General features: G+C 39.6%; 1 protein-coding gene across 1 annotated transcript in view; it reads left to right on the top strand.

The window, feature by feature from the left end:
• The window catches only part of LOC129092668 (spectrin beta chain, non-erythrocytic 1-like), a 118,857-nt gene that overhangs the window by 19,577 nt on the left and 73,543 nt on the right, over nucleotides 1-25,737 (top strand). Inside the window, exon 2 of the mRNA XM_054600684.1 lies at nucleotides 16,776-17,085. Within this exon, the coding sequence (XP_054456659.1) occupies nucleotides 16,935-17,085 (151 nt within the window). The 5' untranslated portion in view covers nucleotides 16,776-16,934. The remainder of the gene's footprint in view (nucleotides 1-16,775; nucleotides 17,086-25,737) is intronic.

Below are 25,737 nucleotides of genomic sequence, written 5' to 3'. Positions count from 1 at the left end.
TTAGAACTTGAACCCTATCACCGTGTGTTTTCAGTTCATGAAAGTTAATTGGAAGATTTTGGTTGCCTTAATAATCGGTGTTTGGTTGTACTGAGCTTCTCCCTCTCGTGTCACTTCTAGTTGCAAGAAAAAAGATTGTGATGGACAAAATACCAAACACGAGGCTTCATAATGTCCAAAAACCAATAGGTGACATCCCAGTGACTGCGTCTACTTCTTTTTTATTTTGTTAATATTTTAATTAAGCTCCAATGCTAAAATGTTGCAATGAAGCAGGCGTTAAACATTCATATTATTGTTAGCGTCTCATCCCTGCTAGCCAAAACCAAAATTGGACAGATTTCAGTTGATCCACAATGCATGATGGGAGATGAGTCCATTAACAAAATCTCTTAAAGTGAAGTTGCACTTATTAATAAGAATAGCCTGTATTTTGAACAACCAACTTATCTTTTATTCACAACTTATTTCATGAATTGTAATACATTTATATCAACTGATTATCATGATCTTAAAATGTAAAAAACAGAAGAATTATTCCCGATGCAGAGGGAACAAAGCATCCTCTTTGTTGTCAGTTGCCTTAGCAACAGTTTTTCTCATAACGGTTAACTTAATTGAATGCCAGATGCATTGTGTACCTGACTCATGTCAGATTCACAGAACAACCTGTAACAGCCGCTCCGACCCGAGCATTCACTGTAAAATGTCAGCGACCTGGAATAATGGATTGTGTAGTGAATGACTCCACACTCTCGCCTACATCCTCCCACTCCTTCACCTCATTACACCATCCATCTACTGACACACACATACACACACACACACACACACACACACACACACACACACACACACAGACACACACACACACACACACACACAAAGAGTCATAAGCTGGAAACACTTGCATACACTTTTTGATATACTGTCCACTGTTCACCATTATGTAATGCCGTCTAAAGAATATTTTGACCTGTATAGTGGAGTAAAATATTCCCACAATGCAACAGAAAAAGTAGTGTACATTACATAAAGTGATGTATATTTATTCTTATTTTGCAAATTAATAGCAACCTCTTTCCTCTCTTCTTTAAAAAAAAGTCTATTCAACCCGATGGATCCCCTGAAAATGTTTGGTTAGTCACAGTTAATCGGATATTTAGCTGTTATTTTAATGGTGACGATCACTTCTATGACTCTGGTTTTACAAAATCATTGCAGCTACTGTATTTGTATTCATGTTGGTTGTTGTGCCCAGACCGTACTCCTGCTGATTGGCACCTTTTAGTGGTTCTCTCTGCCAGGAGATAATGTTTTTCATTTGTGTGTGAGTGCTTCTCTGTGGCTGTCTGTCTGTCCACAGCTAATCTATCATACTGCTGGACCCATCAACCTAATATTTATTTGGTGCTTATTTATGACTGTATACTCAAGGACCTTTAGTGATTGCAGTGATTCACACTTTTATACCGTCATTGACTGCTGACTCCTCACGACTCTTAACCAGCTAGAAGGGGCTAGTGATCCCAAAACTGCTTCATTTTGGACTCCTGTTCCTGTAGAGCGTCAAAGTTTGTTTCAGATTTGTGGTGTACGGAGAATAAAAGCTGCCTCAACATGTACCATCAATGATCCGAACTGCTAAATGTCAATATTGGATATTTAATATGATATTTAAATGAATATTTGGACATATTTAAGTTGCTGGTTTTACACAAACAACTCATTGTTTTATCCATAAACGGTTTCTTGATTGATTTTCCACAGAATTTACCATATGAACGCATGAATTGAACATTCAGGTTAGACTCTAAAGGGTAAATCTTGTGCTTCAGGTAGCAAACGGAGACAGAAAAGAAGGTAATAGAGGATGAAAGCTGTCTGATGGAAGCTGCCTGAAACTCTGTTACGCAACATTTGCTGCTCTCTCGCATCCTCTTATCCTCTTCTGCCTCCTTTTATTCCCATCCTCAATCCCTCCTCTGTCCCTCTCCAGTGTTACTACAGACCCGTCTGTCAGTGTGAGACGTGGCCCTGTTCTGCCTCACCACCTCTCCGTCACTCTCTGTGTTTGTGTGTGTTATCACAGAGGATTTTATGGGCGGCCATAAGCTGATGTAACACTATGACATCTCCATTTCCTGGTCGAACAAAGGACGCCATGTGTCCCTGCACTGTAACTGATGGACACACACACAGACACACACACACACACACACACACACACACACACACACACACACACACACACACACACACACACACACACACACACACACACACACACACACACACACACACACACACACACACACACACAAAGAGCACTCAGGACCCTCATTGATAATTGATAGATGGTGTGAGAGCCGAATGCTTAACAGTACATAGTGTGTGTGTGTGTGTGTGTGTGTGTGTGTGTGTGTGTGTGCGCTCTAAGTGCCTCCTCAGCTGTATCTACATGATGGCATGTATACTGGTTTGGTTATATGTGTATGTGTGAAACAGTTAAGGCCATAACAGGAACTATAGACTTAAATAAGAGGGGCAGGGATTGTGTGTCTGTGTGTGGGAGAACACGCAGAACACACGCATGACCAGACTAACACGAACAGATGATTAATTCATGGTGAAGTTATCAAATATAGATCGACAAAAATACAGAAAACACTGAACACAGCTCTCGTGTTGTCTGCTGCAGCACGGTATCAATAAAGTGTCTAAATTTAACTCGATGGAAATGTAATTGTCACAAACAACACCATGCATGTGCAGTTAATAGCATTGCATCTTTAATAAACCATGAAATATACAGAAGCAGAGGAGGGCTGCAGCTCAAAAGTTATTTATTACTATTCATTTTTCCAACAATTATTTTCTTTATTAGTTATTCAGTCAAAAAAACAATTCAGTTTTCCAGAGCCAGATATGACGTCTTCAAATGTATTTTATAAGACCAACGGTCCAAAAGCCCAAAAATATTCAGTTCACACTAGAAATCCTCACATTGTAGCTGAAAGCAGAGAAGTGTTTGCACGTTTTCTTGATAATAACTTAAAGAATTGAATTGGTAAATGTTATGTACAGTGACAAATCAATAAACTGTCTGAAGACAAAGAAAACCATGAACAGCAGAAGTAGAATATGAAGCAACCATAACATTTATCAACATCAATTATGAGATTTTCTTCTAAGAACTGAATATTTTCTACCATTACAATTGGTAGTTAAGTTAATCTCACTTCCTTACAGCTTATAGGACAGATGGGTGTAATGAAAATGATTATTTTAAAGATGTTCTTTTATGTGATGTAAAAATCTCCAATCAACTTCATTTTTTTTTTATAAATACATTATTTAAGAATATGGAAGTTGGTTAGTTTTGCTCGTCTTTGCTCGCCCTCATTGTCTCCTTGATAATATTATAAATATGTTACACTCAATCGTAATGTGACATTTTGGAGTATATAAAGGAGTGTGTTTGGTTTATTTAACTGAGTCTTTCTGCTCTCAGTCAGGTTCCCTCTGGTCTCTTTGTCTCAGATGAATCTGAAGAAAACAACTCGCCTGAGTGAGCAAATGTGAGCAAATGTGACCACATGACTTATTGATGGCGAGCAGCAGCTTTTTATCCGACTGGCTGCCGTGAGGAGCCGAGTTGGAGTCAGCTTCAGTTTGACTCTACGTATCTGGTTTGACTCGGCTCGGTTCAGTTTGAAGCTGTGAGAAGAAAACCAAAAAAAAGGAGGCAACTTCAGAATAAATCCTTACAGAGAAAATCAAAGTGACAGAAACACAAAAGAGCTGCAGAATAATACAATCGGCATCAATCACCACAAAAAAGTGTGTGTGTGTATGTAATGTTTTATCGTGTTAAAAAAAAAGTCTAATAATCTATCGTACAATCTTTTGGATCAGGAACCCTTAGTACATATTTCTTTAATGACCAAATCTGAGTCTGACCTTTTTCCAATTGAACAAAAATACTGTCAGCACGTATAAAAGTCCACTTTTAACAAACGCTGTCGCATTCCAGGTACACGCCAAAAGAAATATATCACTGCTTCTGTCCCCATTAGAGGGTCAACAGCAACGTAACGTTTCCCAGAATGCCTCATAACAGTCAGACTTCCCAGAGTGCACTTGGAGGTGAGAGGAACACGAGGTCAGAGGTCAACGAGCTGCAGGGAGGAGGATTATTCTGTTAGCACACATACAACACACAATATTAATTAATCACGTACACATTGTGTGTGTGTGTGTGCCTGTGTGTGTTATTGTGTGTGTGTGTGTGTGTGTGTGTGTGTGAGCTTGTTTTAGCTGCTGGGCTGATTACAGTTCTAAAACAGTTTTTGGATGATTGCTTTCCTGCTCCGGCGGCCATGTTGGAGGTCCTCTGTTGTGGGAGCAGCTGATTGGATACTGGCTCAGAGGAAGTACTGACCTGAGTTTAGAAAAGCATCTGAAAAAGTTTCCTCCTCACTGACCTGATTCACCACCTGGTTTTAACATGTGATCTGAACGTCACATGAACAGTATCACTGTATCACACCTGGTATTAAATCTCATAACTTAAATTTTTTGTCCACATTTTGATCAAATCTCAGCATGCTAATTATTTTTCTGATTGTTTTTTTTCGGTTAATAATGTGTCCAAACCTCACAGATGACATGGACTCTTTCCTGCTGCACAAAAGGTCCAGTTACACATCATATGTTAATACCAGATGGAAACAGTCTCACTTTTTCCTCTGTTTTTTTTTTTTTTGCCTTGTTGCCATTCTCTCTCTCTCTCTGTCCCATTCACATATGTGGTCACTCGCCCTCTGTTTTTCTCAGCCAACTCTGGTAGTGTGATCTCATCCCGTCCGACTGCTGACACATTCCTCTGCTTTCAGCCTTTTATTCCCTCACTCCTTTGTTGTGTGTGTGTGTGTGTGTTGTGTGTGTGTGTGTGTGTGTGTGTGTGTGTGTGTGTGTGTGTGTGTGTGTGTGTGTGTGTGTGTGTGTGTGTGTGTGTGTGTGTGTGTGTGTGTGTGTGTGTGTGTGTGTGTGTGTGTGTGTGTGTGTGTGTGTGTGTGTGTGTGTGTGTGTGTGTGTGTGTGTCTCTCACATGACTGAGCAGAGGGGCCCCGGAAACTGACTGAATGGTTTTTAGCTCATCCAGCTTCAGAACCTGAATGGACTGATTCCTGATCAGATAGCAACTTTACTCCAGTCTTTATTCTGAGGAAGAGATTTAACCTTTTCAGTTGCTCAGTATTTATTATTTGTCTCGTGCATTGATCAAACTTTTCTCAAACTTGCAGCCGTTGTTTCCTTATATCAAACTCTTAACTGTAACTCTTTACTAGGATTGTCTAATGTGAGATGAGGAAAAATTCTGAAACAAAAGCAGCTACAAAATGTGGATTAATCACATAAATTAAATTACAGCGATGGGAAACAAATTCACTAATACGTGGTCCTTTAAACACATGAATAGATAAATAGATGTGGCCATTTGCCTGTGTATAAAATGAAAGAACTGGCTTTGTTTAAACTGTATATTGATCTTTGCTGCCTGGGATCACACACACACACACACACACACACACACACACACACACACACACACACACACACACACACACAAGCACCCTTTATACACAACAAACAGTCTGAGAATAAATCATAATACTTAATGTTGATGCATACTGAATAATGTGGGATTGTTATTCATATTTCATGGTGTATTCAGGATTTTTGGGGGAATACACGTATAAAACACAAAAACAATGCACCAGTTGAAGCTTAGAAGCATTCAGGTCAGATTTTACTTTAACTTTTAATAATCAAAGATCATTGATTAAAAAAAAAATGGATGGAACAGGATAGAACAAGACTTTAATTAGTCTTTTAATTTAAAGAAACAAGATGTGCATCTTTAATACTTTCAGTCGATGCAGCTTTACATCTCCGTACATGTCATGTTCACGCAACCCAAAGTAAATGTATGTCATGGCTTAGTTACACAACTGTATTGTAACCTGAAGTTACCATCATCACCAGTGCAGTCAGAACAGATTTCTGATCCAGTCTGTAAAGCTGCTTCATCACTCTGTTAGAGGCTTTTATTTTGTAGCTTAAGAGATCAGATTTTTGGAACAAAACTGTGTCATTATCGACTCCCCCTGATTGATTTGTGCTCCGGGGGCGGGGGAGTTTGCGTTTGCATTTGCGTTGTGTTTGACCTGACGAGGCAGCTGTGTGTCGAGTTTCCAGACTCTGCATCCCCGTTTGTCCTCTGATGGAAGGACAGACTGCCAGAGCTTAGTCACCACCGCTCAGTCTGCTGAGGCGGCACCATGGCTTAGAGCGCCATGTCACCCCTGAGAGCCAACATGGGAATTTATCTTATTTAGAACATCTGCTGCCATATAAAACAGTCTGAATGTTTAAATCTGGTTTAAAAACAATATATATAAATAGTTTTGAGAGATTGATAATTATATCAAACTGCAACAGTAAACAGTGGAAGTTGTTGTTGTGAAAATCTGCAGCTCCGTCTTCTAGGTTTTTATCAGATAATTTAAAAAGTATAATTCCATTCATTTGCCATTTCACAAGACAGCTGGATTACAGATAATTACCACTGTAACCACAAAGGGAGTCTTGTTTGTTTAGAGAAGATGTAAGTGGATAATGCTTTTCACAAACCGCTTTTGAAAAAGATATTCAATTTAGGGAGATCTTTTGCAATTTCAGAATATTAAAGCAGACGAATGAAACAAGTTCTTGATGAGTTAAAAGATGAGCAAACAAAACATTTGCAGGGCTTTTTGTGTGTTTGTGTCTTTGGTCTACTGGCCCATTACGCCATTGATTTATCTGCGTAACCATGGCAACCGTTAAACGCATTAGCAGTTAACCTTCTCAGATAACCTAATTAGGCGGAGCAGAGATGCTGACTGTCCTGCAGACCTTTTTATAACGCTGTCAGAGGAGATCTGCCCGGGGGATATTTTATATTTACGGTATAATCTTTTAAGTTTGACTATTGGAGAGAATCAGTCAACCGAAAGCGTCGACGTTATGAACCAAAAGTGACGGAGCCGGAGTTAAATTTGCCCTGGATCTCTAGTTTTCTTGTAGTTAAGGTTTTGAATATGAACAGCAGATGTCGATGTGTCGTTGAAGTCGAGCAGGAAGCAAAAAGCCATCAGCTGAAGTGTGTAAAAAATTTAAAATCTGCCATAATTACACAGGAAGAGCCTGAACTCTCGACTCCATTGTCCCTTTGTGATTCGCTAACAGATGCCGTTCATGTGTCAGTTTGTCTTTCTCATAACAAAGCTGACTCGGGAAGATAATCACACGCCTTTCTGTCCTCCGTCATTTCAACAATCACTGCCGAGGGATTCAACAGGAAGGGAGGCAACTCAGAAACCCTTCCACTCCACCCGAAGTCTGTTTAATCTGAGAAGGTCTTTAATGGTCAAAAGGTCGTGGGTTCATAACTTGAGAAGTGATTTTTAAAGGTGCGTTTGTTCTGCTGATGTGCCTCTGAGCCCGTGTTTGAGCCCACTGTGGTTTGAAAACCTTGATGACAAAAAGAAAAACCTTGACACAGTGTAGTTAGTGGTTTATGTCACCTTACTATTATGTATGCTAACGCGTAATCAACCCGCCTCGCCGTGGCTAACGTGACATCACTGGTATTTGATGATGCCGGTGGACGGATCTGATCGGCTCAAATGTGGGCGGAGCCAACCAGACTTATTGTAAATCAGTTGTCGTTGAGTTAATTGTTGGATCCGGTTTTGGTAAGTTTCTGCTTCTTATAGAAACTTAAGTATCATCTCAGTATGTTGGGCTGTCTGTCTCCATGGTTACTTGGTTTTTCTCAAGGCACTTTTTTAAGTATATTTGATATGTTGTTTTACACATTTTAGGAGCAATGAATTCCCTAAACGTGGAACTGAAAGACCTCTGAATATTTTCCAAGAGAATTTCAGACTTTGACTAACTTAAACAAAACTAAAAAAAAGATGCCGTTACCGTATATTAAATGTAGAGACCATGATAATAAAACCAGACTTGGCACAATGGAGGATTGTTCTCTCCTGCTTTGTTGTTGTCGTGGTTAGTTCAGGGTCACATCCTGATGTTTTGCTCCCGCTGTTCATGGGCTTAATTACATATTAAGGACATGATGTAGCGTAACAAACTGAGGACGCACCCAACCAATCACCAGAAAGTATTTAAGTCAAACTAAATCCTGAAACACTGCAGAGAAGAGATGGAACAGATCAGAACAAGCTGAAGATGAATGTACTGCTGCAAATGAAATCACAATAGAATTGTTTTTATGATAATAATAATGTGAAGGTTGATAGCAGACATCTGCACTGCGACACGGCGACAGTGGGGAACGATCAGCATCTGTTTCTGTTCCTCTCCTGTGCTGAGACTTTGCCGGCGGCGGCGGTGGACGGCGGCGTTTTGAGCCGCAGCGTGCCGACGTTGAGCCGCTGTGTTTGATGCTGTTTTGAGTTTGATGGTGTCGGGTCAGATAACTGCCGCTGCCCTACATGGCTCTCTGTGTGGCCTACATAAGGCTGCGGAGAGGAGGCTGTGATGGATGACTTCCTCGTCCAACACACACTCACATGGCCTACATACATCTATACCTGTGGGTGTGTTTCCTTTCAAGAACACTAAAGGGAAGGCTGAAGCGACCTTGGACAGAACTTTGTTGTGTAGAAGGTCGAAATCTGATATCACTGCAGCAGATGAGCCTGTGGGTGACCCTAAACATTGGAAGACTTAACCTGTGCTTTATTTTGAAACTGTTTACAAAACTCAGTAACCAGCTAAGCTCTATGTTTCATTACTTGTATATTCATGTGATAAATGTCAATAGATGGTAATCTGCATGAGAAATAAAGAAAGAAACGGAGGAGAATATCTATTATAATGATCATCCGCCTGTGGTGATCAATTAGTCAAAGACAGACGTGATCACCATAAAAGGCTTTCAGTATAATTTACATTTTACAGTATGTTTGATACGGGGAGAGAGTGAGAGGCCAATTTAGAAAGGGACTTTAGTATTAAACATCTCAGACCACCAGGTCACCAAGAGGACCTCTTTCTGTTCGCTCTCTTTAAAGTCGCTTTGCCAAGAATGTATAAAAGAGGTGGACTTACTCACCGTGATGCCACCAATTGGTGCATTGAGTTCGGCATTTTGTCCTTCGCCATCTTGGTTTTTAGCGGTCGCCATCTTTGTTTTTTTTTTCCGTAAACCAAAGCTGGCTTAGGCACAACTGATCTGTGAATGATACATTTTTAGGCGACCACAATGTTACAATTATCTTTCATGATCTGAAACCACACTGAAAGGGATGTAAGAAGTATACTCCCTGACTGGACAATGCTCTCAAGTCACAAGGAAGCCCCGCCCTAAAGCATTAGACCAAACTTTATGGTCTATTTTACTGTAAATGGGACCATCATTCACTTAATGGACATCATGCTGTATCGAAGATTTGAAACTAGAGATTGAGACCATAAACTCATGTTTACAAAGTTTACTGAGGTAATAAATCATGTGAGAAGTAGAGTCATTTTCTCATAGACTTCTATACAATCAGACTTCTTTTGCAACCAGAGGAGTCGCCCCCTGCTGGACATTAGAAATATTTTCTCAATACTGAAGTTGAAGGAGATAAAACCTTTTCAAATCCACTTGAACACATCTAAGTCTGTTTTCATTAATCCTGAAAATTTGACTTTTTTTGTGCTACAAGGTTGCATGTCAACACCACACGTTTGGAGTGTGTGTGTGTGTGTGTGTGTGTGTTGTGTGTTGTGCAGTTAATGGAGAGCTCAGGGTGAGATCTGCGGTTGCAGCAGCAGTGTGCAGGCGGCTGGTCTTGCGTGGGAGCTTGAACGCTGCTGGGGACTCGGCAGGGTTTCGGTTGCCATGGTGAACAATTGATACTTGAATTGCAATATTGTCAGGACCGCTAAAAATAGCGGGAGACTTGAAGACGCACACGGGATGAGATCCGTCTGTTAATCCATCTGTTCATGTGAGAGAACGTCTCCGCTGCAGAGCTTCATTCAGCTCTTTATCTTCAGTATTTTCATGTTGTTGTGGAGAGACTTATCTGTCATTTGCAAGTGTAGTTTGATTCATTTAGCCAATATTTGACTTTTATTCGTGGTCCGTTTCATGTTCTCGTTGACTTGTTCTTAAAGGAGCCGCGAGCTTTAAGCGTGAGGTCACATGGGCTGACGGCTAACTCATTCAACGGTGGTGCCTTTCACCATCTGGTTATTTACAGTAGGTCATAATGCAGATTACTGAACCAAATGTTTAAATTCCCTCAAGAGCTTAAACGAAAAAAATATCTATATATCTATTATCTTTTCTGTTTTATCTCTTCTGCTTTGAGCATAAAACTCCCATAAAACAAAAGATTCAAAGCTAAAGCCTGCTCTTACTTTTACTTTGATTTCAGTAAAATGTTCAGACTGTGGTATTGATACTTCTACTGCAGTAAAGTAGATGAGTACTTTTACACATTGCTAAAGTAAAAAACACAGTAATACTAACTTTTTTTTATGCGAATAACTCCAAGCACAATTTGTGTGAGTAGAAGAAAGTTGTTGTTTTTAGACTTTTGTATGTTTTTTTTATATTCATAATTCATAAAACAAGATTTGTCTTATGAATCACAAAGTCCGATCAGCAGGACAACTGATACACCACAGTGTCATTTCTAATGTAATTTATTTCCACTAAGCAAACTTATTGTTTAGTTGTTGAAATGTCTTCTTCCCTCAGCGTTCAGATCTCAGTTTTCTGCAGCAGCATCTCTTCAGCTCTTCAGTGTAAACCGTCTCTTTGACTCTGATTCGGTGTCCGTTGCGTTTTTTCTTCCTCCTGAAGCTCCAGCAGAGAGTCTTTGTGCCGCTGTCGGCAGCTTGAAGAGTGGGCTCCCACACAATGCGAGCTGGGACAGCGGTAACCATGGAGATTAGTGGTTTTGACTTGATAATGTCCGTCTTTCATTGTGGACTTAAAGGGAGAGAAAAAAAGCAAAAGCTGCAACATAATTCACTACAGACAATAATTAAATATCTGTGAGAGAGGATTTGGGGGGGAAAGTTTACGCTGCAGCAACTTCAGCAGAACTTCAGTTAAATGGTGTTACATAAAACTCAATATTCATATTCATACTTTCATATCAGCTTCCACTTGTCATGTTGCAATGAATAAGATTTTAATTAGTTTTATAAATAATACTCTACTTACTAGCTCAACATTGCAATACATAAACTATGCTTCTTTATGTAATCGTTCCTTAATGTTTTCATTATAAACTGCGTTGTGCATGTAGTTGCCTATCAGGCATAGCAACAGTAACTAAGGGGGTGGGAGAGAGACCGAAGTCATTCATCAAGTAAAAACAACAAGCAGGCGATGGGAGAGCTTCACATAATCATCTTGACAATTGTCGGACCACTCAGAGACGAGGACGAGAAGAGATGTTGCACTTTACAGTATTCATCAGAGAGAGGGAGAGCTTTAATAAGAGCTGATTGTAGTGGAGGATGCTGGGAGGTGAGGGAGGTGGGAGGAGGATGTGGGCGAGAGAGACGGAGAGGAGAGGAAAAAAAGCTCCATGCGACGGTGAAAAGATGCTCTGGAGTTAGACGCGTAGGCAGTCGAGCTGCAACTTGCACATTTAAATCCGTCTCTTATGAGTCCCCGAAGCCTCAAATATGTAATAGCTGCACCTAACGATTGATTTTTATTATCATCGGATGTACCAATAAAAGTTTTGTCAATAAAATAGTTTGAAATGTTTCATTTTAAAGTGACTTATTCAACTCATCTAACAGTCCAAAACTAAAAGATTTCCAGTTTACGATCATAAGTGTAAAAGAAAAGCAGCAAATTCTCACAAATTTCTGCTTGAAAAAATGACCGAAATGATTATTAGATTAGCAAAACGGATGCACATTCATTCTTAAAAATATTAATTCCCAATTAACCACTTCAGCTTTAAAGTAAATAAGATTTTAAATGTCACTGAAAGATGCTAAACACTTTTCTCTCCATCTATCATCCTGTCATCTCTCTCTCTCTCTCTCTCTTTAACCGTCCTTCCTGTTTTCAACCAGTGTCATTACTGTCTCTCCAGACCTATCTCTCCATTCTCTCTCTCTCTCTCTCTCCTTTCTATAAATATTCCTCCTGAGGAGTCACATTTCTTCTGGCTTCACCACACAGAGACACAGTAACCTGTCATTTGCTCCCCTCTCTCTCTCCCCTCCTGTCACATTTCTCTGCATGCTCTCTCGCCCTTCGTCCTGTCTGTCTATGACATCATGCCTTCAGGTCGAGTGTTGCCTCTGAAGTCTTGCATCTGTCTGAGTGTTCAGACTTTAACTGTGCTGCAGCAACTTCTTTATCAACAGAAAATTCACCAACAGCAGTTAACAATTTTGGAAAAAAAACATCTGTAATATAAATGGATCTCCAGTATTTCTGGAAAATAAGAAAAACGTTGATTTATAGTTATTGAGTTATAGTGATGTAACATTTTGTAATGTTGGAGTCAGTGAACTTAAACCCAGTTTTTCTAGCCTGTATTTGTTTACATTTTGGCCTTAAAAGTATGCAGACTTGGCTATTAGCAGTTCCTGTTTACATTGTTATCAGAAACGTTTTACTGGTTAACTCTGATAATAAAGAAAACTTAACAACACGAGGATTCTCAGGAAAGTTCTGAAGTAAGAGTGGGCATCTTTTTACATTTTAAGCCGATTTATGAATCTTTTTTTGCGATGGATATCAGAGAAAATGATTTCCCTGTGAAGTGTAAGTGACACTGAATCTGTAAAGTATGTGTATCATGTCCGTGTGTTCACATTTGATTGAGTTAGGAATCTGTAGAGACCAAATCGGAGCAAAAGGAGAGTGAATATTGGCAGCTATTCATCAATAACAACTTAAATACTATCAGATGTGTTTTCAAGTCCGTAATGAATCACGACGAGACCAAACTTGATCTGGTTCCAGCTCTATCATTGTGATGATTTGCAGCTTTTCTCTATTTCATACCTTTGTTCAATTAATGTCTGTGTGTGTTTGTGTGTTGGAATGTTGATCTGGGAATAAGAATATCTATTAGAAGGTGTCACATTTGGCTCTGGGAACTGTGACGTTTTTCGCTCTTTTCTGACATTTTATAGACGAAATGATTCGTTGTAAAAAATTAATTGATAAGTCAGTGAGTTCGTTGCAGCTTGAAACCACCTAAAATGAAGAATCGCCCGTATCTCTGTCCTGACATGACACACTTTCTAAAAACTCTGTGTGTGTTGTCATGACTCCATGGCTGTTGTGTGTGTGTGTGTGTGTCTCTGTGTCTTCTGCATGAGTGCACATTGTGTTAGCTTCACTACAGTAACACACACACACACACACACACACACACACACACACACACACACACACACACACACACAGTCAGGGTCCCAGTGGCGGCATATTTTTAGCGTAGCAACACAAGCAGCTTGATCCTGACTGGTTGCTGGTGTTGATATCGGTGTGTATCTCTGCAGACCTTCCTCAGACGAGGAAATAATCTCATTGGTTGAGTGAAACGTCAGTGGGCGGAGCCAGAGAACACACCCTGCAGAATCCACGATGCAGAACAGTGCCGAAACGCAGAGTTTGAATTAATTTCTGTTAGAAGCGGAGAGTTGTTCATGGAACAGGAACTGCAGCAGCCAATCAGTGAACAGATTCTCTTTTTCCCTTAAAACAATCGATATGCAAATACCAGTCTTTCTCATATTAGATTAGTCTGCTGATTATTTTCTCTATTAATCGGTGATCAATCGTTGGCTCTTAAAAAGAACAGAAACAGAAGGAAATGTCCATTCAAGATATTCATCTTCCTTTTAATGTGAAGGAGAAAAAAAGCAAATAATCCCTTTTGAGAAGTTGGAACAATCTGACATTTTGCCTTATTGTTTAAAAAGAAGATGATTTGCTTATACATTTTCTTTCATTGACTAATTGTTGCAGCTTTATTAAGTACAAGAGAAGAACAGATCCTCATCTGGACGACTTCCAGCTGTTTTTATAGTTACTCATTTTGTCTAAACTAGATAAATTGAAATTTTTAACTGCTTCTGTTCAATGGAATATCAGCTGCAAGGATAAATGCAGCTAATTGTAGTCTGTTTGTTAATGGGGAGGTTGGATTAGTGGTATGTTATATTTGTGGTTAGAAAGATGAATCTTGATTGATTTTAGATTGACATCAGTTTTTGGAAAACAATTTTTTTAGACGGCGTATAAGTCACATTCTGCTGTGAACCTATAAGACCTCAACAACGTAGAAAACCTCTTGAGGCTGAGATGTGACCTTCTCTCCGTCTCGCTCCGTCAGTCGGGTGTTTAGAGTCTCTGAGCTGCTCTGGGTGTTTTTGTGCCGAGTCATGGCGCCGTTTGCTGACTGCAGAATCCAAACGGACTCACAATGCTGAGTCGTGCTGCTGACTCGCTGCTCTCTGTTTACCTGCTCCGTTTGCTCAGACTTCGCCATCGTCAGCGAACGCAGCGGCTACAGCAGCCAATAAAAAGTGCGTCACACTTTTCAGGAAAAGCACATCTTAAACTACAGCAGGGGTATTTGTGTTTTTCTCCTATAAAACTGATAAATGTTATATGAATCTCAAATGTTTAATTTATCTAATGAATATAGTGCTGTGGACACTAATTGAGGATATCTAGATTGTCAGATTTGGCAGTTAATATTGTGATTATGATTTAAGTAATCAATAATCAAAACTGGCATCAATTAATATTCCATCAAAAAACTTAAAACGTTACGTTCTACCCTTGCGGCCATTATAAAAAAGAAATAATATAATAATCATTGAAATATTTGCAATTAATTATAATATTAATCAATTCAACAATCATTTTAAGGTTGTTTTTCAGAAATTTAAAGAATTCATTTTTGTGATAAAGCACATTTCTTACCCAAAGGCAATAATGCATAATGGATAGCCAATTTTAGTAATAATTTAAAATCTATGAAAAAAAATGTTTGTCCTTCTTGCCTCCGTCTTGCAGCACTTTCAGAGTCTCTGCGTGTGGACGGAGCAGCAGTAACCGCTGTATCAGAAAAACCTTTCATATATTCAGTTCATGCTTCACCTGCAGTCGCCTCCAACTGTGACTGCATCATTTAATACAGTGTGTGTAATTATACATCAGACTCTCATTTACTATGTTTAATGAGCGTACAATATTAATTGGTTGATAATTATTATGAAGGATCTAGGGAATCTGATGTGTTCCCATCATTCACAATTTTACCTTTGGACATAAACGTGACCAAAGGCTATTTACTGCTTACTAAAATATTTTAATTACCTATTAAATCGATATCTTAAGGTAGAATGATTGTGTCTGTCTCTTAACACATCACACAGCTCTGAGGTGTGTGTGTTTGTGTGTGTATCTCAGATCCTGTAGTAACGTGCTGTGACCAGAAGGAGGCCCCATTCTCTCAGTTTACAGATAAACTCAGTGCAGAGCAGTAAAAGGCTGTAGCCAATCACAGAGCAGAGTGGTGATCACATGTCATTCAAATCCATTCAGGATGGGCTGCCGCTCTATATTTCATGTTTTAGTAGTTTCAATCACTTCCCTCCAGTTTTACCTTTTAACAGAGTAAAGTTTACTGTTTCTGAATCAGTGAACTGACATTCAAATTTTAATATAATATATATTATTGTAGCAATACATTTGCTGCAGATATTTTGAGGTACTTCACAGTAAAATGTCATAAACAGAACAGACTTAACATTATAAATATGAGCAGAAAAATTAAAGGACTGTGTGACAATGTAGAAACTAAAGTTGGAACTAAAGATAGTTTTGTTGCATTTAAATGAACCAGATTTTCAATCCAATATCATATAGATTTTAAGTGTATAGAATATTTGTTTATTGTTTATAGGATCGCCTTTTCTTATATTGGACAAAAGTTTGGACATTGACGAAGGAAAACCTAAAATACATTTAAGCTTTTCATATATGATGTGAGTTGGATGTTTGTGTGTTTCACTCTTTTAGTTTTAAGCTGACTTTCTTGTTTGTCTCAGTCTATTGTGTTCATGGCAACAGCATATAAAGAGCCTGTGTTGTTGTCGTCCTAGAGGCACAACATCAACTGCTCTGTGATTCAGCTGATAAACGCATATAAAAACAGAAATCCACTGTCGGCATTGAGGAGAGTTTTTTTTTCCAATTCTTCCTGGTATTACATAGACACACATAGACAGAAGTATTGATTTAAAACCGACACAGATGGCTGAAAAATGCATCTGGTGTAGACCGGCGATGTGACAAAATATGTTGTTGGCATGTTTCAAGTTGAAACACAGTATGAAGTTGCACTTTATTCAGAGAAAGAAGAGTTGGTTAACTTGGAAAACACCAATATTAGTGAAAGAAAGCATCAAAGAAGTCAGTTTTTTGTGCTGAAATGTAAAGATGTAGTCATTCTGTGATCTGTATTCCTTGTTTGGATGAGTCTTCTTTTTGACTTTGGCTTCTGTTAGTGGTTTCGCTGTTCAAGCTATTAATACTGTATTCATTAATACGCAGTATTTGTATGAAATGATGCTTCATGTGGGACCTACAGTCACTAACTCTGCCTTTCTTTGTGTCTCTGCTTTAATCTCTGCAGGTTTTGGAAGAACTTCTCAGGCCTGCGGTCTGAGTGTGTGTGTGTGAGTGTGAGAGGGCGTGTGTTTGTGAGGGTCCCGTCGCTAACGGCAACAGGCGACAGGTTGAAGGACTCAGGAGGTGGCAGCGGCGGTGGAGGCGGAGTCACGGCGAGGTCAAGATGACGTCTGTAGCGGGGGAGTTCGACCACATGGAGATCCAGCAGCAGTACAGCACCGATGGCGTCAACAACCGCTGGGACGCCGACGACTGGGACAACGAGAACAGCTCGGCTCGCCTGTTCGAGCGCTCACGCATCAAAGCCCTCGCAGGTAGGACGAACCGGCGAATGACTGGATGAATGACTGAAGGAGTTTCAGTCCTGCTATTTAACAGCTTGCAGGGATTCTTCATAGCTCGCCGACACTGGTTTTAAACTTTAGAAAGGCAGAGCCGTTTCTTTTAGTTGTCCTGGCTGAAATTACATTCTTCGATTATTGATGAATTGACACAAGCCTGGAAGTTGTTTAAGCTAACATTAAAAGGTATCTCTAGCTGAGCAGAGAGCAATAAGTCCTTAAAGCCAAACCTAAAAGTGGAGGTTTAGTCACCAACAGGACCAAAACCTTTTATGACGAATCCCAAACATAAAGTTGTTTGTAGATGACACCTTTCTTTATCTTTCTTGTAAGAATCGCAGAATTTGTGCCAGTTTCATATATTCTAGGTACAAAATTTAAAGCGCTTTGAATTTTAATTCAAAGTATGAGATTTTGCCGTGGTTTTATTTCATCATAATAATATGGAGTTTTAAGCAGAAGCTGTGCTCAGGTTTCCTTTATTTGAGTTCAAAGAACCAAATTCGATGAATGCGATTTAGTCCCTGTTGTTGTGCGTTGAGAACTCTATATTTTTGTTTTGGCTTCATCCGGTGTGTGTTTTTGTGTTTAGGCTTCTCAGCGGGAGTCTCATTTGTTTCATAAGCTTTGAGGTTGCGGGGTTTGTGTCAACACAGAGAACAATGAACCTTCTCAGAACACAAACTGAAACATGAAAATCAGCAGTATGATGGAGAATGAAAATGGAAGCTTCCTTTTGTGGTGGTGGAGTTGTATTTTCGGGGCCCACGTAGACTGATGTAGAACGGCTAATGACGCAACTCACACTGATGTTGCAAGAACTCAGACTGCTGGCTCTCTGCTTCATCACTCTGCAGGATTCCTTTGCCGACACACCTGTTAATAATCAGGAGCTAACGAGGCTCATTAACGAGTCGGACACATCTGGCCTCTTTTTAACACCCCGCCAGTTCAACTGTCCAGATGTCATTGAAGACATTATCATTCACACTCAGTCGCATACCTCTGTTGGTGAGATCACAAATCTGATACAGTCCTTCTCTGTTTTATGGGTTACATTTAAATCCGAGTCTGTCCTCCTCCAGTCCAGAAGGAGGTGGTGTTGTGCATGAAGCAGTTTGATCACTGACCAAAACACCAGCATTTTAGTTACAACAATAACACTTTAGCTTAGAACTGACTTAACACAAACACATGAATTAATTTCAATAACTCAAACATATCAGGTTTGATTAGGGGATCAACAAAAACATCCATTGGTCATAAGGAGTCGTTAGTGTCGTTAGTCACGTGACTCAAGTTCCCCACGATCTTTTCCTAAGCCTTACTATGTGGTTTTGTTGCCTAAACCTAATTTCCTGTGAAGACGGGAGTTTATTTTGAAAAGACATTATGCATTTAACGTCTGAAAAGTGACGCTATGGGAAAACCAAGAGAGTCGGTATTTGATGAGTTTGGGGTGAGAATGTGTCTTGTGGGTGTCAAACAACATACTAGATCTTGGCTTGGGTCTTCAGGAGTTGTAGCATTTCTTCATCGACGTATAAACTGTAAACACACAAGACATTACTGATGACTTCATACTCACCGTCACACACGTGCTTTCTTTATCTCTTGACAGAACTCTGACACTCGCTAATGTTACGCATATACAACCTACACACTGAGGAATTCCTTAAAGGAGTTTGCTACTTGTATCCCACATTTTAAAAAAACATCTTAAGAATACATAATTAACCAATTCTTAAGCCGGCTTACAATACGCTGGCGGAAACCTTGTCTTTAGGCAATAGCGATTAGGCTATACCGATATTCTCAATTCAACAAAGTCGACTGTTAATGATGTATGAGGAGTTAGTTTTGCTGCTAACATGCTTTAGTGAGATGCGAGTTTGACAGTGTGAGTGTGTTTGCGTGTGCGTGTGTGTGTTAGTTACTGTAACTCTACCACTCTCTCCGCCTGCTGTTTTTATCCTGATGGCCGACTGCTTCGGTAGTGTCCCACTACACTAAATAATTCACACCATTGTTAAATATGTAGGAGAGTGGTGGTGGTGTGTGGGTGTGGGTGTGTGTGCTTTCAAAGGTACGGGGCGGAGCTTGTGTTTCTTAATGGCAGCTAAAATAAATGATCAATAGTGTTAAAATACTTCATAAAACCTTATAGTGCTTTGTCCAGATTAGACATCAAAAACATTATTAATGTGAAAATAGAATGCCACTTAATGTGTAAATTAAGAGTGGGAAGTGTTTGTTAAGCTATGTCATTGCACAAGAAACATAATGATAATGGGAGTCATTGTGTAGCTACATTTAAGATAGAAAGTAATATAAATAAACAGTATGTACTAACAGGAATATATAACTAATAATAGTGTCCACTTTATAAATTACACTTATACAATCTAATGCAATCCAATACAACTGCTTTACCATAAAATCTTCTTTTATTATTCCTATAATGTTCTGGTTCTGTTGACTTTCATAGAGGTATTAATTAATTAAATCATATGTTTTATCATTGAAGTCCTAGTTCACTGTTGATACAAACATGTCTTAGAAACGGCTCTCAACAGAGTGCTGCAGTGATGACGCATATTGGTAGGAAAACCCAGAAGTTAGCTTCACACTGGTTCCCTCGATTAAAAAAGCCGATGGGATGTGTTTTCTAAACGCAGCCCGAATGTCTGGTTTGTGTGTTTCTTCTTCTTCTTCTTCTCCTCCTTTTTAAAACCTCTTCCTGTCGGTGCTGATTTCAGCAGACTGGAGGACGTGTGGGGTGATGACATTGAATTAGCACTGTATTTGATACAGGCTCAGTGTGTGTGTGTGTGTGTGTGTGTGTGTGTGTGTGTGTGTGTGTGTGTGTGTGTGTGTGTGTCCTTCCTTCCTTTGATTACATGTAGAGTCTTTGTTAAAGAGCTGAATACCAGATTACCAAACTAGCAGTAATTTGTGCTGCACCAGTTGTCGTAGCAACAGTAATATAACTGAGCAGTAAGGGAGTTTGAATGCCTAAAGTTTGAGGACTTGTAGTTTTATTACATTACATTACATTACAGTCATTTAGCAGACGCTTTTATCCAAAGCGACTTACTGGAAGTATTAGCAGTAGTTGAAAAGGTAGCAGTAGTTCTTGTTGGTAGTAAAGGGAACAGCAGAAGTGGTTTCAGTAGTATTTGGAGTAGTACTAGTAATAATTGCCTTCGTACCTGTAGTTATAGTTTGTCATAACCTGTAATGTGTCTTTGGAGGAACACTGAATATTTTTTAAATTGTGTTCTGTATAGAAAGTGGTCAAATGTACAAATACTGTCATGACTGCTGGCAAGGTTTATTTATCCATTAGACTGAAAGCAGGAAGTTTGGTAGTCAATCAATTGTTTAATTAGCGATGAAATGCCAAATTTGAGCTGCGTCCAGCTCCTCCAACGTGAGAATAAGCTGATTTTCTTTTCCATCACTGTGATCTGGATTTCTTTGGCACTCTGAACAGAATCAGAGACATGGCGCAGTGATCAGTGTGTGTTTTAGTCATTCAAACCTTCAGCTTGTGTGTGTGTGTGTGTGTGTGTGTGTGTGTGTGTGTGTGTGTGTGTGTGTGTGTGTGTGTGTGTGTGTGTGTGTGTGTGTGTGTGTGTGTGTGTGTGTGTGTGTGTGTGTGTGTGTGTGTGTGTGTGTGTGTGTGTGTGTGTGTGTGTGTGTGTGTGTGTGTGTGTGTGTGTGTGTGTGTGTGTGTGTGTGCACTTGAAGCCAAGTGTGTTACGCCTCCATATGATATCCTGGGAAACACAAAACCGCCGGTCACCATGGAAACGCGGGCATATCTACTTACAGTGAAGGCAGAAGGAGTGTGTGGGTGGGTTTCTTATTCGCTGCAGTTGTTGGCAAAAATGATCTAGGTCATGTATCCATAAATTGTAGTAATTATTATAACAGACCTTCAAAGTAATAGGAAGCATTGACAGTAAAGAACATTAATCTTAAAGTAAAACTAATCGGATGTCTATCGACCTGTCAGGACCTCGGCTGTGGCCCTGAAGTGTTTCTGGTAACTTGGATCATTTTCTGTCTTCAGAGCGTCTCAGAATAACTTCTGTTGAAGGAGAGGACGCTCTAAAGGCTCGTCTCTCAGGAGGACTATCGAACCTCAATGCATGCTCGGTATCGACCAAGCATTTAGTTTTTCTGTAGAAAATAGAGCTGCAACTAACGATAACTACATATTGTACATACTTGTATAAGAAAGCGTGCTCTGGAAGTCTGCATGCAGAGATTAGAGGGTCGGCTGTTGAAGAAATAGTCAATCGTTTTTGGAAATAGGCTTATTCGCTGTTGTTCTGAGATCAATATCGCTCTCGTGAAGTATCACAAATAGTTCCAGTTCATGTAACATTTCATTTCTTTACATTTCTGTTCATGTTCTTGTAAAATAAATACATGACATATTAGTACAGCTGTTGTAATATTTGTAGTTAAGACAAAACCCTTCATCTTGGTCTGTTGGAACTTCTAATGGACATTTCAAAGTCTAAATTGATTGCTCTTTAGAAAAAATACTTGATAGATTAATCAATATTGAATAACAATAATTACCCTTTGCAGTTCATTTCTATAGAAATGAATTAAAACTAACACTCTGATGGATGTGAGCCAATTAAATTAAAATCTGAACCAAAGCTCTGAGTTAAAGGCAGTTTATTAAGTCACTATTTATTTGTAATTAGTAGGAAGTAAATGTAACGTTAATACTTGTATGATACTGGTGAGTTTCTATAAATGGAGTCTATTGATCTGTTGAAGCAGAGGACTCACTCAGCCGCTTGATAATTAGAACCAGGAACAGTCCAGGTTCCCCACGGAGAGCAACACACACACACACACACACACACACACACACACACACACACACACACACACACACACACACACACACACACACACACACACACACACACCCCCTTACACAGGAGTGTGTGTGTCTCACTTCCTGTTCAGAGGACCAGATGGTGGAATGCTGGGAATGTTGGTGTGTCTGTTTTTTTTTTTTTTTTTCCATGTGTTGGTGAATATGATGTGATTTAGAAACCTCAGAGAAAGTGAAAGTATAGAAGCTCTAAACTTCTGTATCTTGTCTTCGTATTCCTTCTCTTCTGTCCTCTGTTCCTTCTTTTCCAATTATCCTTTCTAATGGATAAAATGAGATCAGATAAATTGAATGTATCCAATGCAGGGCATTTAATGAGCAGAAGTAAAAGAAGAGATACGAAGTATAGACAAGTATTAAAAAATGAATTAATATTAATTACATCATAAGCGTCACATTACTCAAAATCAACCACAAAAGCAACATTAGAAAAAATGTATAGATAAATTCCAACATAAATAATAAGTATTTAGTGTAATGAGACAAAATGAATCATAACAACAGGAGGAGAAAAAAACGTTTCAGACCAGATGTGTTTAAACAAGTTAAAACACAGCTGATCATTTCTTACAGTGGACAGGAAAACACCGCTCATCACCAGACCTGCCTCCAACATGGCCGCCGGTGGCCCTGTTGTTGTTTGCTGGTGCTCTGACCTCACAGGAATGTCTTTGTGTGGTCAGGAGGGTGAGGCGGCATGTCGGTGCGAAATTCCCCACCGCAGCGACACAAGTTTGAACCCTGAACGCACCACCATCATCATCAGCAGCTGCTCTGGTATTCAGTTTGTTGTAACATCTCATCACCGAATGAGTTCAGATAATGGAATAAAATCAGTAGTAGCGATAGATTGTAGCAGCAGGAGCGGCGTTTCCAGGAAGCGTTTAGTTCAATAACCCCCCCCCCCCCCCCCCGGCCTCCTCTGTGAGCATTGATGTCTGACTCTGCTCCTGCTGGATGAATGGTGCGTTTGGTTCGTTGTTGGGGGCCGCCCTGAAGGGCCGAGCCACGAGGCAGCCAGATGACCGGAGGAAACGCTGCGTGACGCTCAGCATGCAGGCGGAGGACAGAACGTGTTGTCATGTACAGAACATGAAGAACGGCTCTGACTGTTTCAGCTGCAGAAATATTTGGTCCATCTGTTGTCTGTTTCACCGCGACCTCTGACCTTCGACCTCTGCACTGATGTCTGTTTGTAATGCTGGTGATCTGAGAGCTGAAGCTGGTTCTACTTTTCATTTTTAACCAATCAGGATGCCTTTTACATGTCGACTGGTGACCTCAGCCTGACCTTAAGTTTCCTCAAGTGCTCCTGTTTGTCTGAAAAATGTAATCGGTCTGAAGATGGTTTGTTGGACTTATGCTTAAGACGATATTTTGTTGATTAAAACCAAAAAGATTTGACCAGAAAATGTCCACTAAAAAACAAAAGGATAGTTTGTTATCTGAAAGAAAAACTTTCTACACATATGGATTTTTCTCAGAAAATATAACATGTGAGCAAACAATTTAAAAACAAGAACACGCTTCACATGAAAATATAAATAACATAAATATTCCACATTATAGTTATATTTAGATATTAATGTGTTCATTTTAAAAGTGTTTGAAAGAGTTTCTTAATTGTTGGGGTGTAAAATATTGAAAAGACCTCATCGCAAACAAATATTTCAGTAAAAACACGTAAGATTTGAAACTCAAGGTTCACTTACTTACTTTTACTTAAAACTTTCATCCATATCCCGCAGTCTTCTTCTGCAAAAGGAGCAAAATGACTGAAGTAATGTACGTAGGTCATGTGATGCCACCTCACAAGAAGCCGGGGGATATAGTTGAAAGCCTGTAAAGCCTGTGTTTTCTGAATGAGATCAGAGTTTTCTCTCTTATCGGTTCAATTGTTCTGACCTGTTGAATGTTGTGTAACAAGAACAAACAAATACTAAAAAAATTGTGACTCAAAATGTTAAAAAATTGAAACTCAAAACCGTTAAATCCAAAGAATTAGTCAACAGGATTTTCTGAGTGAGACATCTGATGCCAACTTTCAAAACCAAAAAAACCCAGAGGTTTGATGCTCAGTTGTAAAACAATCCCGAGTCAAGTCTTAAAAAATGAGTCCCTTCATAAAAGAGAGACGTGGGCCTCAGATGTGCAGCGTCTCTGCTGGTTGACTCTGTGACCTTTGCTCTAGTTTTGTCCGTGAATGATCTACTTCGGTGACTAAAAGTGAAATAAACTCTGGTTGAAGTTGGCGCGCTTTTGAATCGGAACGTCACAGGTCTGTGATTTCGAAAGGGAAGACTTTTTATTCGGTGAGCCTCAGTGTTTCATGTCGAAAATAGGAGGGAACTTTTGTAGAAGGAAAAACTTTTGACCTCCTCACCACCACCACTACCTGCTTGAAATGTGGAATTTGATCAAATGTTCATGCTTATGAAACAATGACTTGGGTATAGAAACAGACGTTCTGGAGGGTTGATCCATCTTTTGCCTCTTCATTGGACAAAGAAGTAACTTATAAATGAACGCGAAGATTTAGTTCTTTGCAGGAAATCATCTGCATGTCTTTCATTTCCTGCAGTTATTTCAGGGTCACATGGATATTTGTTCCACGTATTGTCTTTGTGTCGTGACCTCTGAACCTTCAGCTCCTTGCTTGTTGCTTGTGTGTCCAGTCAGTTCACGCAGGAAGTGGAGCTGATTCCTCCTCCGCTCAGGTTTCTCCGTAAGGCCCTCACTCTTCCTGCGTCTCCACCTTCATCCCAAACCTGCAGTGTTTCTCCTTCAGGTTCATGTTAAAGCTGCAGATCTGTTGGCGGCAGCGTGTGCGTTACTGTCTGTGTGCGTGCGTGCGTGCGTGCGTGTTACTGTATGCATGTGTGTGTGTGTGTTGTTGATGGATAGCAGGATCAAACAGGAAGTGCTTGCGGGGCTCAGACAGGAAGAACATCTCTAATATTAGAGCTCAGATATTCTCGGGATGTTTGGATGTCTGTGTGTGAGCGCACGCACACACACACACACACACACACACACACACACACACACACACACACACACACACACACACGCACAGACTCAAGCCTGCTTCCTGTTCCTTGGGATACCTCATCCTCTCTGCACACATAGTTTAACTTGTTAACTTTATTGCCCTAACGAAGCAGTATTACCCAGAGAATGGGAGAGAGCAGGACGACGGTTTTCACATGATGTCCTCGTGTGTGTGTGTTTTTTCGTAGTTTCTCCGTGAATTGTCTCAGTCTGTTCCAACCCAAATAGCTTAATTTTTCTCACTCGGGCATCGAAAAGTTATTCATATATGTTGTATAAAACCGTCGGCTAAGTTCGTTGAAGAAGACGGGATTTGTTGTTCAACGTATCTGGAGATGACTTCGGCCCACTAACTACACTCAAAGTTACGTTTTTATCATTTGACATGTATTCATTTTACTACCTTAAATAAAATAAAATGGTTTTACGTCAAAGCAGGTTTATGTATTGGTTTATAACAATATTGCCTACAGCTTTCATTGTTTATTAAACCTATTTTTTCCTTAAGAAAGAGGAATTTTCAGAATTTAGAGCCTTTCACAAACCTAAAAGCTGAACAACATACTTTGTATTAAAGCTGATCCCTGCAAATTCATGGTTGTTATTTAAAACTAAGGGAAATGTTTAAAAGAACATTGTAATTATTT

The sequence above is a fragment of the Anoplopoma fimbria genome, chromosome 6 (genome assembly GCF_027596085.1).
Source record: "Anoplopoma fimbria isolate UVic2021 breed Golden Eagle Sablefish chromosome 6, Afim_UVic_2022, whole genome shotgun sequence".
NCBI lineage: Eukaryota > Metazoa > Chordata > Actinopteri > Perciformes > Anoplopomatidae > Anoplopoma > Anoplopoma fimbria.
Note: the sequence above shows the minus strand (reverse complement) of the source record. Positions and strands in the feature narration are given on the sequence as shown.